Source organism: Ascaphus truei, chromosome 10 (assembly GCF_040206685.1).
Source record: "Ascaphus truei isolate aAscTru1 chromosome 10, aAscTru1.hap1, whole genome shotgun sequence".
NCBI lineage: Eukaryota > Metazoa > Chordata > Amphibia > Anura > Ascaphidae > Ascaphus > Ascaphus truei.
In genome coordinates, this window is record NC_134492.1 from 16,460,964 (window position 1) to 16,479,987 (window position 19,024).

General features: G+C 40.3%; 1 protein-coding gene across 1 annotated transcript in view; it reads right to left on the reverse strand.

Annotated features, from left to right (window-relative positions):
* The window catches only part of FGGY (FGGY carbohydrate kinase domain containing), a 174,883-nt gene that overhangs the window by 136,939 nt on the left and 18,920 nt on the right, over positions 1-19,024 (reverse strand). Inside the window, exons 3-5 of the mRNA XM_075616008.1 lie at positions 18,678-18,789; positions 16,792-16,943; positions 7,409-7,497 (exon numbers count right to left, since the gene is read on the reverse strand). Of these exons, the coding sequence (XP_075472123.1) occupies positions 7,409-7,497; positions 16,792-16,943; positions 18,678-18,789 (353 nt within the window). The remainder of the gene's footprint in view (positions 1-7,408; positions 7,498-16,791; positions 16,944-18,677; positions 18,790-19,024) is intronic.

Consider the following 19,024-nt stretch of genomic DNA (forward strand, 5'->3'; position numbering starts at 1 on the left):
ATGTGTTGGATATTCATTTAATCTCATCATACCATGTTCTTACAGCTAATAACAATATCACTTGTGAGCACATTCACATGTCTCAGACAGGTCTGCAGCCCTGCTTTTCACCATTATCTCCCAGCATACAGTGCTTCCACTGCAGCCAGGGATTCTGGGAAATGACATGCACATCAGCTCACAGGGTCACCTTTTGCTTCAAATTCCTCTTGACATGAACCCCTATAAGTTGATACCTGTCCTGATCTCCTGCCGTGTATGTGTACAATGATGAGGTACACAGTAGTAATAACTATCTCTACTCTATTTACTTCAGTACATACATAGCCATATGATGTAATGTAGCTCTTCTCCTGAACACACATCCTTTCCTTCCTTATTCCTCCTCTAATCCCCTCTTTTCTCCTTCCTTCTACTTGGAGGAGGGGTCAATGATGACCCCCCCCCCCTTGCTTGTGGTGTCAGGTTGCTACTGTGTTCTTTGCCACTATTGTTAAGCCATCATTCAAAATAAAAAAACTTTACGTAGACAGTCCAAGCCAGCGATTTTGTTAGCAAATTATTTACATTTTTTAACATAGGATTGAAGCAGGAGGTATCTGAAGCTGAACCCCATTCATTTCAGCTCCGGGACCCCTTATTTCAAGAGATACTTACCTCCGTAGTGCCGGTAGCTGCTCTGCTCGGCTAGCAGTGATCACGTAATGGCCGCTTTTCAAAGCTCCCGCACTCTGCTGGCCAATAGGAAGCTGTGACATAATCCGGTGCGGCTTCCTAATGGGCCGCGTGACGCGGGAGCTTTGAAAAGCAGGGGGATACTGGCACCTACTATGGAGGCAGGTATCTCCGGAAGCAGGGGGTTTCCAGAGCTGAAATTAAAGGGGGTCAGCTCCGGAGACACCTTGCTTCAAACCTATGGTATGAAAAAATTCACACCCCAAATCCTTAGCTTGGATTGCCCTTTAAAGGAGAACCCCATAGGTACTTTGTTTGATTCTCTCAATATTTTGGTGCTTTAAGTCCTTTCATTTTGCCAGTGTTATGGGTGCCAGATCATTAAAAATATGTAGCTGATTTCCCTCAAACTCTCAAGAATAGTCTCCTTTGTTGTGTAATAATGAATTCTTACGATCACATCCCTCATTTTGTTGGTGTAATCCTGCTTAGTCCCCGGGGCCCTGTGAATTCGGTCTATAAGAAATTTACCTTGTGGGAGGTTTGGGACTCTATTGGCAAACTCTGCTAGGGTGTCTGGTAGAACGCATTCAAGGATATTTGTGAATCTAAGATTGTTCCGCCTGAAACAGTTTTCTATGTCCTCGTGGGCCTCTGCTACCGTATTTTCCTGTGAGCTTAGGTCACCTGCCTCTTGTTCCAGCTCATTCTAATCCCTTATAATGCCGTCCGCCTTCCCCTCCAGGCAGTCTGTGTGTTCGCCCAAACCTGTTATCTCTTGCTTCAATTCCGCTTTTGGCATTTCCATCTGGATCAGCTGCTTTGTTTTTCGGCATGTCCTCAATGTCGCATTTAGTGAAGGGTAGTGATCGGTCTTTTGGTTCTGCCTCAGATTGTGACTCCGCTGGAGGCCTCATGGTGTCGCCATCTTCCGACTGCCAGCTCTCTGGCGAGCCGCACCTCAGGAAGAACTGCGTTACCTCCCGCAATTATGCCTTTTTTTGTTTTGGTGTCCTGCTCTAGGTGAGTTTAAAAGCGCGTTCAGGTATTTTCATCCAAATTCAGGGACTGCGCAATGTTCAAAATCGCTTAGATCTGCCCATGGTCAGCACAGCCTCCTATTAAGGCCTCGTTCAGGGTGCAGGCTTCGGAGGGAGGGCGTGCTGCCGTGCGAGCTGCCGTGGGACACAAAGTATTCAAATTGAATAATGGTTGTCAGGGTAGCAGCTGCCCTGTCTCCGAAGCCAGGAGTTGACGCTGGCTACAGTTTCAATAAACAAAAAAATCGTTTTTTGAAGCTGCAGCAGCGTCACTGGGACCTAGGCAGCCAATGAAATCATTCTTGAGAATGATTTCATGACTGCAACTTGGATCCCTAAACTGCTGTCTGTAGCCCCGCCCCCTCCCCGCCTCCTCAACTCCTGAAACAGTCTGCTGGGGATGAACACACATCGCCCAGCAAACTGACGCCCTCCCTCCCGAACGCCCTCCCTCCAACTCCTGCCTCTGGCACCATGAACGAAGCTTAAGGCGGTCATCTTGGATTCGCACCGCGCATGCGACCCCACTTTATCATTCTGATGAAGTGCCAGAACTTTTCTGCAAGATTCCTACTTAACTTACTGGTACTTGGATCCATAAAGAGAAATTATCCTACATAGTATTTGCCGAGGAATATTCTGTTTGGAAATGAGACAATAATATATGCATTTGTCAATAAACCAGGGTCAACATTGAAAATGGAATTATAAAAATCTGAAGAACGTTTAGGTAAAGAAATGTTATTATATATTGCTTTCCAAGAATTTCAATTTGTTCTAGTGCAAGGTATCTCCCTTGTTTCAATAGTATTCCCTGGCAAAGCCAAAATAAAACTGAAGCCTTGATTGTCTGCCTGATAATATGTGACTGCATCAAAAAAGTATTATACATAGTAATTTTAAAACAATAACTGTATGTATGTATGTATGTATGTATGTATGTATGCATGTATGTATGTATGTATGTATGTATGCATGCATGCATGCATGTATGTATGTATCTATGTATGTATAACTTTATTTATATATCGCCATCCGGGTGCATAGTGCTTTACAATACACGTGGCATAATATTATAACAATGGGAATAAGCATTTCAGACATAAAACAATAGAGGAATGAGTTCCTGCCCCGGTGAGCTTACAATTTAAGTGCATATCAAATACGTTTAACAAAATGTATTTATCATTGTTCCCACAAAAATAATAAAAATAAAAACCAAGGACATATGTAACAGCCAACGGAATACACATTCAATCCCTGAGATCATTTCCCAAAAATAGAAGACCACATACATATCTCGGGTTTCATATCTAGCCACAGTATAGGCCAAATGAAAGGGCTGAACTAAGCTAAGTCCGTCTGTAAACTGGAGGAGTATCAGGCAAACAAGTAGACATTCTCAGATTACATATTTTCAGCTGATACTGAAACTTGCAAACACTTCCCACTGGCCCTTGTTTAACTGTTTGAGAATTGTTTATCAAGTAGCCTTTACTTTGTCGAATGAAGATACATTGCCACGGATTAGTAGGACTCTGATCTGAAATGACTTCATGCTTGGCTCATAGCTCAATGTGTGTGGCAGGCTGCCAACAATACATCTGCAGCCTTCGTCTTCTTCTGTACGATCTGTCTGGCTTTAGACTGAAAGAACAACACACGAGCAAACAGACATACCTCTAGTGAGCACGGGAATGCATTTTTACTTCTATTTAAAGTATAATTCTATATTAAGTAAATGAAAATGATACTGCTCAAAAGGCCGCGAATATGCATCTTCATCCTTCCGGGCCTCGTTCCGGGCCTCGGACTGTAAGACTGGCTGCATACTGATGCAGCGGCCGTTATTCGAACACATCTCGGCGCCGATTTTGAGTTCTCTGCTGTTCCCCACGCAGCATGAACGCGGACAATCGCCGCAGGCACCCGCGCTTATCGCGGGTGTTTTGTTTGAATTTCATGGATTCTGTTTATTTGTTTGCAATAAAATGGCTGAATTGTAATGTGTACAGTACTGTGCTACTGTGCTACTGTGCTACTGTGTTACTGCGCTACTGTGTCACTGTGTCACTGTGCTACTGTGTCACTGTGCTGCTGTGTCACTGTGCTACTGTGCTACTGTGTCACTGTGCTACTGTCACTGCGCTACTGTGTCACTGTGCTACTGTGTCAATTTCATGTTTTTAATAGCCAGAACACCGAAATTCCCTTTTCTGCACTCGCCGCGCTCGCATCTTAGTGCGGGAAGGCTGGAATTCATCCCGCGGTTTCAAATCGGGATTCCGATGTACATGACGCGTGAAGTGTTCGAATAACGGCCGCTGCATCAGTATGTATATGCAGACTGTCTAAGAAAAACTAACGGGCCCATGCTGTACGCGTTCATTTAAAAAAATCGCCGGGCCATTTCAATCGCCGATTGTTTTAGCGTTGCTAGCACGTTATCAGAAAGCCTTGTTTACCTGTGATATCAAAATTACCAAAACGGGCGAGTAGCCGGCGATGTGAAAAGGCCTTACCCGGCGATTTCTTTCAGCTGCAGAAAGAGCTGCACAGAGAGAGCCGCCTCTCCCTGCGCAAATTTTGCCCGAAATTAATGTTTTTTTTTAATAAACATTTTAATACTAGATGAGCAGGGGGACTCTGCAGCAGAACCGCGTTGATTTCAGGTCCGGGGACCCCCTGCTTCCCAAGATACAGGCCCCGTTATGGGGTGCCGGTATCTCCTATGCATTTTATTCCCACGGTCTCGTGACGTGGGACATTTAAATGAGAATTTTAACCAGGTAGTGTTAGGACCTGCAAAATGTGGTTATGTGGCTTTCAGGCTTATAACGCTTTGGCCAAAGGGTTTAACAAAATAACCCTTATTTATGAGAATATCAGCATTTAAGTATTGTTGTATACATTTGGCCACGCTCAGTAGCACTCCTTTTGACACAAACACACACACACATATATGTAAATATATATATATATATATATATATATATATATATATATATATATATATATATATATATATATATATATATATATATATATATATTATATAACATGTAGTGGGTTTTGGGGTTTCTTGAGCTTGCTGGGATTGTGTGTTTATAGTCTTACTGGTGGTTAAAAATTGAAATGTATTTGTCCATGTGAATTAAAAGGGAATACCTTGCTACTCTTTACTTAATGTAGAGATACAACACTAGAAGACATTAAATGTATCAATAAATGAATCAAAGGCCATAAAAATGCATATCATAAGCACAAAAGATTTACGAGTTCACAGAGTCTAACAATACACATTAATTGGGCACATAAATGTGAGACATGCATGAGACAAGACAAAGTAGCTTAGACCAAAAGCTAGTCACTTGATCCTCCCATGGTAAAAGCTGTTAGTCTGTATTTTGATAGGGTCAGGCTACGATTAAATTACAGTCAAGCTGTTGGACTATTGCTTTTAATAAAGCAGGCATAAAACAGCTATTGAAGTTTAAAGAAAAAAAAGAGAACCAAGTAGAGAAATCTTTATTATTGTGTTTATACCCCAAAATAGATTACCCCAAGAAGATTATATGAATTTACTGTTTTTTTTTTTCATTTTTATATAAAGAAACTTTTTTGTACGTTTTATTTTAATCGCCACTCCTAACATATGATAGGGTCAATATACATCAAGCCAATTTCTGAGTGTAAATGATGTAAGGATCATTATTGACAGGCGCATGCGCGGGCTGCCGTTTGCCTATTGGGTGATATGTCCTTACTCGCGAGTGTACTTAAAGTGAGTGTCCTTAAACCGGGGTATGCCTGTATAAAATTGAACAGGCTCAACCAATGAGATATTTGAGCAGGGGCAATCTCTTTCCCAAGCCTTCACCCCTGTTACTGGGAACAGAACTAAGGGACATACCCTGTGCAATTCCCCAGCAAACACCTCCAGGTCTCATATGCCTGTATACTTTTTTATATTTTCTTCTTCATGAAGGAAGTTTTTCTTTTGGCTTTAGAAAATAAAAATGGCTGAAAATACAGAAATGTCCTATATTGCTCTAACCTGCTAAGTAAGGTAATTTGGACAAATACAGCACAAGTTAAACATTAAACAAGGATGAGTTGCTCGGTATAGTTTGAAAAGAGATGCCAAAAGTTTCATATTCGGTTGTCAAGTTCCCCTTAATTTGATTAAAGCACTTGAAGAAAACGAATGTGAAATTGGGAAGTGAGAGCTCCGTGATATGGAACTTGATCATTACTTTTAAACATCTGTTACAAAGCCGAATCCATGCATGGATAGCTTTTGTTTTTTAAGTTCATTAAACAATCTCAACCTATTTCCATGCTACTAATCTCTTGGCTTTGGATCACATATGCGGTATGCATTTGATGAAGATCAGCAAAATGATAAATGAAGATTATTTCAAAGGAAAAAATAGTCTTTCATGCCATTTTAGCAGAGCGTGTATCCCGTTTCAGTGCAAACACGGAAAATGAGTTTTAAGGTTTTAACCTAAGTTTGAGGCAAGATATTACATAGCAGCGTTGGCAGGGTGTGTAGCCCCTTCAATTCTGGAGTGTATTGCGACATTGTGTCGAAGGAGTTTAAATGAATTAATGTGTAAATGTTGTCTTTGCCAAGAAGACAAATTGCATATAATCACAAAGAACTTAAAAAGCGGCAATTCAAGCTGGCGTTTTTTTCTTTCATTTTTCTTTTATATGGGGCTGAAGCAGGGGGTCCCCAGAGCTGATCCCCATTAATAGCAGCTCCATGGACTCCTTTCTTCCAGAGATACTTACCTCTATAGGGGGTGCCGGAAGCCACTTTGTTCGGCTAGCAGGGATCACGTAATGGCGCAGTTTCAAAGCTCCCGCACCCTGTGGGCCAATAGGAAGCTGTGACATCATCAGGTTCCGCTTCCTAGCAGCCCGCGTAATGCAAGAGATTTAAACTTTGCTGAGATACCGGCACCCCCCTTTGGAAGTCTGTATCATGGGAAGCAGGGGGTCCCCGTAGCTGAAATGGGGTTCAGCTCTGTAGACACCCTGCTGCAAACCTATCTTAAAAAAGAAAAAATTCACACACAAAAATCCTTATCTTGGATTCCTCTTTAAAGGGGAACCCCTATAGGTAACAAAAAATTGCACGAATTGCTCTTTAAGGTTTCAGCAAAATTCTGTGAAACCTTGGACATTGAGAGGTCAGCAGCCTGAATAACGTGTTTAAGAACATCTAATATGTTAGAAATGACTCAGATTGTAGATAACATGCTCTGCGGAAATAAGCAGACTAAAATCAATGTCCAGCTACTAGATAGATGAAAATGAAATGACATTTTGAATAAGTAGCATTGAATTAACTAGGGAAGACCTAACAATCTCAGCTACAAATCTGCATGGTAAAGGGAATTCAAGTCTACCAGTACACCAGACTCTTTGATCCAGATGACAGGAAGGCAAGAAAGTGACAAGCCATCAACTCTAATTACACAAACTCTGGAACAAGAGGTGTTCGGGAAATCTAGCTGGCCAAACATCTTATGATATTATAGAATCAGTAAAACTACTTCTGGATATTAAACCTAAGTATATTATTAAATCAAATGCAGATGTAAATCAAAGCTCTTCTAAGTATAAATTCTGAAAAACCTGAATGAAAATGCGTATCTGATCGCTATCCATGATAAACTTACCTTGTGGGAACTCCAGTTGCTTTCCATGTTAAGAAGTCTGGGAGATCAAAGAAGCAGCCTGATTTATCCCAACACTTCTGTCGTAGGTTCTTACAATATAAAAGAAAGTGTTAAATTAATATACAAATGCATACAAAGCTCAATTATACCCATTAGACTAAATGCGATTTTTAACCATTTAATTAACCTTGATATTTAGTTTCTTCAATAGGCAAATCAAAATGGACTTGTATGCGGGTTATTTTAACATATTTTACGTTCAGTAGATTTTACATATGTTTCCAATTACATCAACCCGGCCTTGTCAAGCTCACTGCATTTCAAAATAGCTTCAGCAATTGCGTGCAACAGGTTTCAGTATTAAAGGGTATTTTCTCATAAAGGGAAATGTTTTCATTTTCTGGATCTGGGTTGTTATCTGCCCACATTTTAAAAATGTAACTATGCCGGACTGACATAAACTTGAAAGGAACAGCACATACAGGTCATTCCATTGGTTTGGGATTTTGTACCCCAAGAACTGCATAATGTTGCTAACATTTACAGGACCATTCCCAGAATCCTTTGTGTGTACCGTAAATAAAATGACTATTTGTGGGTGCATTTGCATGTCTCAGAAAGGTATGCAACCCTAATATGGATAAGAAGTAAAGCGTGACCCACGGTGAGTGCTCATTTGCATGTCATTACCCAGAATCCCTGGCAGCAGTGGAAGCACTGTTTGCTAAGCAATAATGGGGAAAGACAGGGTTGCAGACCTGTCTGAGACATGCAAATGCACCACAAGTGGTATTTTTAGTTACTGTACACTGAAGAGTTTTTGACACTTTTTTTACCCACCACAACTTTTTTTAATGTATACCCAAGGCTCACATCTGCTTGTCGAAAGCTTCAAACTTTTTGAATGGGACTACCCATAGGAGATTCTAATCTTGATGAGAACATATGCAGTTCAAAACTTTTATTTTAACACAGTAGAAGTACTGTGTACAAAACTCTTACAAATTAAAGCAATCTTCCCTGCCCCCCTCAACACCCCCCCAAAAAGAAACATACAATCATTCATTTAAAAGTGCTTCAAATGCTGAAGATAAAGAAGTACAAAGACCCAGTATCAGAATTTCAGCCAAACTTTGGGGAAGCAGTAATTAGAAGACACATTTTTTGTCTGTTTCCCATCATTGTCATCATTTTTCTGAAAACAGAGCAGAAAGGCTGACAGCTTTTATACTTCTCAAACGATGGAGATAGTGTTGGGTATTTCAACCTTTTATATACTTGTTCACATTAGCTGAAAGTGAGAATGACATTATCAGCTTGTTCTGGGAGTTTCAGGACACGCTGCCTTTCTTCCCTTTGTCTAAGAAAACACATCTTGTGGAGGAGTGGAGAGAATGGGATAATAAATCATAAATTGAAGAGGCAAGAATGGGACTTGCTGAGTTACACCGATAATCTGCCAAAACAAAATTATTTCAGTTCCATCTGATACTATGTGGTTATTAAATACAAGGGAAATTAATGGTCTGTTCCCCAGCCAAAGCGAGTGATATCAGCTAAAAGGGAGGTTACAACTTAAATAGATGAGGTGTAAAAAAGCCCTTTGCAACATATATTTCATGTTGTCTTAAATATACGGTATCACATCACTCTATTAAGTAACATTGATTACTTTGTACTGTATCACAGATAATTACATTTTACAATTCTTAAAACTTCTTAAGCAAAAATGTTAAATATTTTAATAATCCTATTGTTTCTAAAATACTCATTCTTTGCTGGTTGTGTTGGAAAAGAATCAGAATGGTACAGGTTTTTTGTTTGTTAACGGAGTGGTTCTATAACTAAAATTAATTTGAAAGCATCATCATGAATGAGGAATTCAGTTTTCCGTCTGTCTCTTCGTAGCTTTCTACTTTGTGGCTGTATTAATAAGGATATGTACTGTACTCCATAAGGTGGAAAGTGGTGTCACTTTTTCCCCTATCAAGCTCTAAGTGTATACAGTTTGCAAAGTGCTGCTATATTCACACTGCGAATTCCAGACCAGACTAATGAGCCGAAGGGCAAAGCAGACGTTTCTGACTGGATTCCCAGACCTGCAAGGTTGTACCTAACATTGTAACTGTTGTCTGCACAGACTGTGTGGTGCCGCAGTTCGACGCCTTAAGAGTAACACAGCAAGAGTGCTGGGAAAAATGACAGAAGTTGATAACTAATCAATTGATTACTAGTGCTTTAAATCTGTTACAGATGTGACCCATGTCATGGCCAATGGAGCAGGTCACATCTGTATGGATTGGCTACAGTATGTATGCTGTGTAATACAGGGGTGGCCAACTGCAGTCCTCAAGGGCCACCAACAGGTCAGGTTTTAAGGATATCTCTGCTTCAGCACAGGTGGCTGGATCAACAATTGAAGCAGGGATATCTTGAAGTCCTTGAGAACTGGAGTTAGCAGCTCCTGGTGTAATATTTGGGAGGCTGGAGAGCTTAGTGAGGTATTTTTTTAACTGTATTATGGGGTTGGCTGTGGGCTCCTCCATTTCCCCCCCACACAGATAAATAAATAATAATAACTTTATATGGCGCTTTTTTGTTCCAAAGAAACTCAAAGCGCTGCACAATTACACGGTACCCATCACATAGGAATGTTATTACAGACACAGTCATTGCCCAGATGAGCTTACAATCTATGTTTCTGAAGATAAAGTGACTTTCCCAAGTCACTGTAAAAGGAGTCAATTCAGAAGGAGCTGACACTGGAAATTGAACCAGGTTCCCCCGATTCAAACTCAGTGTCACTATTTACAGAATCAGTGTCGTTACTCACTGAGCCACCCCTCACCTGCACATTTCTCGTCTCTGTGGCCTTTGCAGTTACTGTTTCTAGTCTTAGCAAATACAGATGTGCAAAAATGTCATCAAAGTTCATCAACAAGTAAAATTGGCCCCTTTAATTGCACATAAATTGACCATTTTCGCTTGGAAAATTTGCCAAGCGTTAAAAGTCAAGGTGCATGCAGCTGCTATTGAGCAGCATGCTGCAGTGAGAATGAATGCTGCCAATTTCCTTTGAGGGGTCAAGAGTCCTTCTATGGGTTTGGCTAGTAGAAAGGACAGCGGGTCCATCTCTATGTTCTCCCCAGTAACATCTTGGATCAAATTTCTAATCATGTTCCAGAAAATCTGTATCTGGGGACAAAACCACCAGATATGTACCAGATCTCCTTTCTGGCCACATCCTCTCCAGCAGAGGTCCATTAGGCCGGGGGAGATCTGTCTCAGCCTACTCGGGGTTAGGTACCATTGAAATAGTATTTTATATATATTTTCTTTTATTGTAGTACAAATTGAAGTTTTGGCTGCCGATTCCCAGATATCCGCCCAGTCATCTTTATCTATTTCCATATTAAGGTCATCAGACCATTTTTTCATATATCTGTGATTGACGGCTACTATGGGCAGTGATATTCCCGAGTAGATCTCCGATATTAGATCCTTCTTATATATATACCGCTTGTACATAACTTTTCAAATTTTGTTGGTTCTGTAAATTTAGTTTTTTGGAAAAAAACTGAAAGCCCCATCAAAGCAAACGGTTATCCGCAGAATTAATGAGGTCAGAATGATGGAGCTCCTCTCAGACCTCCTAACCCAGAAAACAGAACAGCATTATAAGGTATGGGACGCATGGCCTGAGAACTAGAAAAATAGAGCATAGAAATCTATCTCAACCAAAGGTAAAACATAATGCCAAAACCGATGCTGAGGAGATAAAGGGGAGGAACTCCTTCCCTTGTCTCCCTTCCCCCCCCTCCTTCTTACCCTTTCCTCTCCCCCCCCTCTCTCTTCCTCTATTCTTTTTCACCCCTTTCAAGTAATAAAGCACTCAATGGGGCCAATTCACTAAGCTACGTTAAGTAGTGCTGAAATGGGTTATATCGCTCGGCCGCAAAAGGCTGAAGCCATAAGCGCTATTCACTAAGACTGTTTGGCGCGTTTACGGCCTGCCTTGCCCAAAAGGGCCATAGCGCGCGATCACCTTCTTCCCCCCCTGATATCGTGCTAAAAGTTATTTAGCACGATAACTATTATAAACAAAGCAGCCTGTAAGAACTGCATGGAGATGCTGCGTCTCATTGCATGGCTCTTACAGGCGATCGTGCTGTCCAAATATGTTTTTTAATAGTAGTATACATGAGCAGGGGGTCTCCTGAGCTGAACCGCATTGGTTTCAGCCTCGGGGACCCCCTACTTCAGGAGATACAGGCCCCTTTATGGGGTGCCGGTATCCCCTGCAGAATTTAAATGTCCCGGTCACGTGACGCGGGAGCTTTAAAGTGCAGGGGATACCGGAACCCCATAACGGGGCCTATATCTCCTGAAGTAGGCGGTCCACGGACCTGAAACCAATGCGGTTCAGCTCAGGAGACCCCCTGCACATGTACACTAGTATTAAAAAACACATAACAATAAATACTAATTCATTACCATAGCGGATAGCCGCTATGGCAATGAAGCTGCATTAATGTACATTTTAATAATAGTGTGCGGGAGCAGGGGGTCCCCTGAGCTGAACCGCATTGATTTCTGCCTCAGATACACCCTGCTTCCCGAGTTACAGGCCCCGGTATGGGGCATCAGTGCCAGTGTCGGCGCCATCTTTATAGCGTAAAAGACGCAACGTGGGCTTAATAAAGATGGCGTCCACACTGGCACCGATGCCCCTTACCGGGGCCTGTAACTCGGGAAGCAGGGGGTCTCTGAGCCACAAATCAATGCGGTTCAGCTCAGGGGACCCCCTGCTCCCGCACACTATTATTAAAAATACATTAAACCAGCTTCATTACCTTAGCGGCTATCCGCTAAGGTAATGAAGGGGTTAAGGCATAATAGCATGTTTATTGGGGACAATTGCTCCCAATAAACATTGCAATATACAACACACATCCCCCCTCCCCCTAACACATACTATACAGTAATGGGCAAAATTACTATTATCCACATATGGATAATAATGCATTTGCCCATTAAATATACATTAATCACAATAAATACATTTTGTACTCACCCTTGTCCGGCACCCACGATGAAGGCCACCCTCATCTTCCTCCCCGTCCATACTCTGGGGTGCTGAAAAATATACACAATAAGAAAAAAAGTGCCAAACTAATGTCCCTTAACCCCTTAATGACATTAGCGGTTATTAACCGCTACAGTCATTAAGGGGTTAAGCCACTCTGACACGATACCCACCCTTCACCCATTTATTTGTACAGTGGCTTCATCATGTATATATATATATATATATATATATATATATATATTATAAAATAATAAACCCTTACAATCCACAAGTGTCTGTATCTTCTTTCTTCTATTTGTAATCCATAGTGGGGGACTTCTCCATCTTCTTCTGTCTTCTTCTGTCTTCATCCGGGGTCTTCTTATCTTCATCCGCCACGCCCTGGTCTTCTTTCTTCCATAGGAGGTCTTTCCTCCTCGGCATCTAGCTTCAAAATGAGACGACATAGGCTTTTATAGGCCTATGACGTCACATTTTCGTCATATGGTTCTCATGGTCCTGATTGGGCCGTGAAAACCATGTGCTTTGGCCGACCAAAAAAAAATATGATTACGTCATTTAAAGGCAATGAAAGCACAGCCAATCAGAATGGCTGTGCTTCAATTGCCTTTAAGATGACGTCATGAAAAGAAAGATGGCCGGCCTCACATGGTACGGTAGCCAATCAGAGCGTGGGAACTCCATCCCAACTCTGATTGGCTCAAGTAGACCATGTGACAGAGGCTTTGGGGAGAATGTATGTGACGTTATTGAAAGCCAGTCACATGGTAAAATTGATTTGGATTGTAATTGATTGGTGATTGGATTAATTGATGGCAAAAATCAGCGCAATAGCCTGATCGTGCACATTTTGCGCCGAGGCCAAAAAAAACCCCTTTTAAGAGCGATGAAGCGCAGTTATCATTGCTTAGTGAATCTCACTGCAGCCTTATCGGTCTTAAAGGGTACTTTGCACTCTTAATGCCACTTAACGGAGCTTAGTGAATCGGCCCCAATGACTTTGAAGGTAGCTGCCTCCCGATTGGAGGCCCAGAAGTATTTAAATGTTCTAAAGTTAAGATGGAGTTTATGTTGGCTTTATTGAAATATCTTAAGACCTTATGTCCAAAATATATATTTAAATATCAAAAAAGATAGTTCTATAGTTCAGATGTAATCTATGTACATTGTTCTTCCTGTTTCAATGTCTTGATGTGATACCACAAAAAAACAATAAAAACTTTTGAAATAAAAAAAAAATTAAAAAAAAAGAAATTACACCTATCATGGTAATGACCATAATTAATATGGATGATCGTAGAAATGCCAATAAATATACTGTACATTCTTTAAAATTGTTCAGAAAAAAATCATCCCAGTACTCTCATCCTGTCCTGATTTATGGATCAAAATTTCTTCCAAAAATACACGGGCATCTTTCTCAGGAGCATCGAAGAAAGCTGTGAGGTTTTGAAACATTACAGGCATACCCCGGTTTAAGTACACTCACTTTAAGTACACTCGCGAGTAAGTACATCTTGCTCAATAGGCAAAGTGCAGCTTACGCATGCGCCAGTCAGCACGCCCTGAACAGCAATACTGGCTCCCTACCTGTACCGAAGGTGTGCGCAAGCGGGGAGACTATAGAGCCTGGTACAAATGCCTTATTTACATCAGTTATGCATGTCTATGACGATTGCAGCACAGTACATGCATCAATAAGTGGGAAACAGGTAGTGCTTCACTTTAAGTACATTTTCGCTTTACATACATGCTCCGGTCCCATTGCGTACGTTAATGTGGGGTATGCCTGTATTTACATCAATGAAGAATTAAAAGCCTTTGATTAATATACGCTTTTCCTGGACCAACAATGCTACTACGGCTTTGCACTACAACAGACAGCGACTCACAATAAATAAAAATGTATGCAAATGTGAAAAACACAAAATGTATGCAAATAATCCTCCACCCCTCACATCAGGAATCCCCCTAATAAGATATATCAGTATGTCTCTGGAATGTAATATTATGAATAAAAGATAATATATTATGTTGTGAAATAAAAAAATAAAAAAGTCAAGGTGCAAAGTCACCATCCCTTTGATATGCTGCCAGTTGCTGCCATTCTGGTGACATTTTGGCAAAATTGATAAAATTCTTGTGAATTCTGGCAAAATTGAGAAATTGACAACATTTCACACATATTCGAGCAATGTGCCCTTTTGCTAAAATCTTGTCAAAATAAACACGTAAGGAAAATTCACAAAAATGTGTGTCCACGCTTTGGAAGAAATTTGCACATCTCTCAGTGAGCAATATTAAAGAGAGCAGGAACGCACCATCGATGGATCAGTTCAACATTTACAGCCACGGGTAATGAAAGCAATCTAGAACAAGTGCATAATATATGTTGCTTTCTGCACTACGTCTACAAGGTTTGTGTAATAAATCTCTTGCACATTCAGCCAGGATGCGGGAAGAAACTGATTTATTCTGCCTAAGTAATAGAGGAAGCAAATGGACTTAAACAATTGATATCCACCTTTCAAGAAAATGTACACTCTTAAACCAATGTTAATTATACCCCATTAAGATGAAACTGTCAGGGTTTGCTTCAGGTCGTTACTATTGGTGACCTTACTCTGTCTGCACCTTGTTGCTACGCGATGCTTCATGTTTATAAAGACAAGAGACTCCAAGTGTTCAAAGCCGGAAGAACTTAATGCACATTTCGCCACTTGACAGCTAAATGCACAAACCACACTGGCAAACGTAGCTAAAAAAAAAAAAATTTTCATCTAAATGGTCAATGCTTTAAAATCTCAGGACCATATATTACACCCCCAAAAAAGACTCATTCATCTCACACACGAGATGCAGTCCCATTTATGTGAGCAGAGGGTTCGCATTTCTTGTTTTAATTGAATATTTTATTGCAAAATGTCAACCTGTTAATGTGCATTTTCGGTTTTAAGCTGTTCTCAGAAAGGAAGGGCGGATACACATGGAAAGTATTCATAATGCTTCATCGCGCTCCATCTGTGTGGTACATCTTTGTTTAAAGTCATTAGACAGCATAATGACACTAGAGGCACATGGGGTTAGGTATTAACGATCAAGGTCTTTTGGCTGCTAAACTGGGGCAAAAGAAATTCCATTAGATTGATCAAATAATATATATATTCATTGCTTTTAGTGGGATTTCTTTTCTTTAATAAATCTGGTTCTATTTTTGCCTCCCTTTTTGTCGTGCTTTTTCAGCCGGGAGAGTTTGACATGAAGGGATCTGTGTACCAACGTAAGAATGTGTCCGTTTCCAGTAATTTAGTGTTTTATCTGCGGTTAACAGAATGCATTATCCTATAAGTGCATTATATGCAATATAATGGGTAATTTGTTACTAAGTTTGGCGCTTCCGAACAAATGTCCCTTTTAATAGGATGCGCACAGATCTGCCACTAACAATACATACAGTACACTATCTTGTGACTGTTCTGTGAATTTTCCAAAGGGTAATTTCCAGACGATTTGCGCTTCATTGAACAACTGCTACAGTATATAATCCTTTGCACCGTTGCATAACTAACTAACGTTCTTCACATGGCAAGTTCTGTATCATTGTTCTGATATCCGCATTAACTCTTAAACTTTGGAAAATACATCAGAACATAAATGTCAAACAGGTTATAATCTCTCCCTCTCTCTATTGTTGGACAAAGATGGTACTTGACTGGATTCCAAGGGATATCACAAGATCAAGGTGATGACCAAAAGTAAGATGGGAAGATGCAATCAGAGACTTTGTTGGAACAGCATGGAGAAGAGAGGATGTAACCAGAGTACATGGAATATCTTCCATGGTGAGGCGTTCGTATATATTTTCATGTTGTTCCTGTTTTCAGAAGGGAACAACCTACTCAAACAATAAGACATTCCTCTATTCCAATTCCTAATTAATTATTGCAAAGAGTAACAAGAATATATAAGAAGTTCCATATAAGTCGTTAAATGCCTGGGGATTACAGTCAGCTGATCGTGGTTAATACGAACCGTGCTAAACAATGTCAATTATTATACAGTATGCTTTCACTGAGTATAATCATTGGGGGAAAAAACACATAATGTAATCACATATTATTCATGTATATAAAGCAGCAATCTGGACGGTACTGTTTTTCCATTAAACATTTTTTAAAGCATTGGAACATAGCATCTTTCAAAGCTAAACCCCGTTATTTTCAGCTCTGGGGTCACCCTGGTTATAATAAACATGTGTTCATGCTAATTTTTACATAGATGTTAAGGTACTTACTTCCTTTAACCATAGGAGCTTAGGTGGCTGCATTTCAACAGACATCACACCACCCACATAACTCAACACCTTATGCTTTGTGCCATTGATCCGATCCACTTGGCTTCCAGACCGATGGTCCATCCACATGATAATGTTCCTACCATGGTCACCTTAAAGGAAAGCAGAAACGTTTTGTGATTCGCAATGCAACCTCCGGAGATGATAACGTATGACCTGCATTGCTATTTTCATAAATAATTTGTGGATAAATAACACGCAGAATAAATATATCAAATGGTTTGTATTATTAATTACCATTAAATATTTGTGCTCTCATTTCATCTTAATAAGGATAAGTAATTCATCTGTATACGGGCAACAAATAAAGGCATTAAAACAACTGAATACATGAAATTAATTTCAAACTATCCCAGTGTTCTGCCACCAGGCACGTATTGTTTTAATATTTCATTTTTTTTTATCTGAGCAATGCTTAAAAAAACGTTTGTCTTCTTTCTACCCAGGTGGATTTTTTTTAAGTACAGTAAAATAAATTCCCTCAGTGTTCTAGGAATTTTAAAGAGTAAAAACCCGATATGGTAATTTAAGGCAGCAGTCGCCCCCCCCCCCCCCTTCCCGTTAACCCAACACACCCTCCTGCCCTTTTCTTTACCAGGTTGGGAAGCAGGGGATCCTGGGAAACGTGTCCATATCAGCTCCGGGGACCACCTGACTTCCGAGATACATAACGGTAAAAGTAACCCTGGTACTTCTTAATATTTAAATTCCCCGTGTCACACAGGTCAAAAGAAGCTGCAATGGATGGCATTTGCACACGCAACACGAGACATTTAAACCATCAGTTTTTCCGGGAGAGGAATGGATCACGCTACCTTCAGCGATATGTAGCTCAGAACCCGAGAGCTGAAAAACAGCGCTTTTCAGCTCCAGGAACTCAAATCCTAATACAAAAAAGGGTGGGTAGGGGGAACTGATGCTTAAATAGTTATTCAATTAATAAAATAATTGCTTTAAATAATGTATTTCTAGAATAGTTAATTTCATATTAGAAATACAATGATTATCATCATTACGATAGCTTGCTATATAGAGCCAGAAGGTTCATTAAACCATTCTAGGGACATAAGGCCCAATCTATTAAAGAGGTAAGAAGAGGATTATGGTTTAACTAATATACAATCGAAAACAACTCAGAGTGAAGGTTATAAAAATATCAGTGGAATTAATCAAAGTAATAACATCAAGGTGATATGGAGCACGAAACAGTGCCAGAGTATGTGTATTTTCAGACCCCGTGCTTTTTAAGGTTCAGCATTTAATATATAGAATTATACCAAGAAACGGAAGTAAACAAAATACTCAAAGTCTCTAATTCCTCAGATAACCCTTAAACCTTCCCCAATCTCATCCCATTTTTTTGAATCCTGTTAATCGTGTGACTATTTAAAAACGTAAATAACTCTTTTCTAACTAACTTTGCGGTGGGGGCAAGAAAACTGGATGGTGGCAAGCCCATTTGTTTTCAAAGTACTCATTAAACAGTAGTAATTATTAACACATTATCTATTTGATATTTTCGATACATTTCCCCTTTACCTCTACTTGGCCCCAAAATTTGCTAAAACACCCCATTTTTCAGAACTTTTCAACACTTCAGAACTCATCTAAAACACAGTAATTAGCCTTAAGATAATTGTTGTTTAGACGTTTTCACAATGCAGATCTGGGCAGACAAGTGTCAGACAAAAAAGTTCACATGGACAGTGGCTTTGAAAAGCACTTGGTATCCCAAAAATTACATGCACAATTTTATATAACACAGCTGGATTCACATGTATCATGAAGTTAACGTAACTTTGTCATACAAAGTTAGGGTACAGTACCTTCAGAATTCACTGTCAGTGGCCGGAATTGCTTGTCTAGTACCACAAGTGAACATGTGGCATCAAAACCAAGTCCTCGAATACATCTAGTACCTGCAGCACGCACAACTTTCTGTGAGACACAAGCAATAGATACTTTAAAAGTTATCTTAAAGCGGCAATCCAAGCCATTTTATTTCTTCTTCATTTCTTCTTTTACATTGGATTGAAGCAGGGGGTCTCCGGAGCGGAAACCCATTCATTTCAACTTCGGGGGATCCCGCTGCTTCCGGAGGTACTTACCTCTGTAGAGGGTGCCGGCAGCTGCTCCGCTCGGCTACGAGGCATCACATTATGGTTGAGTTCTG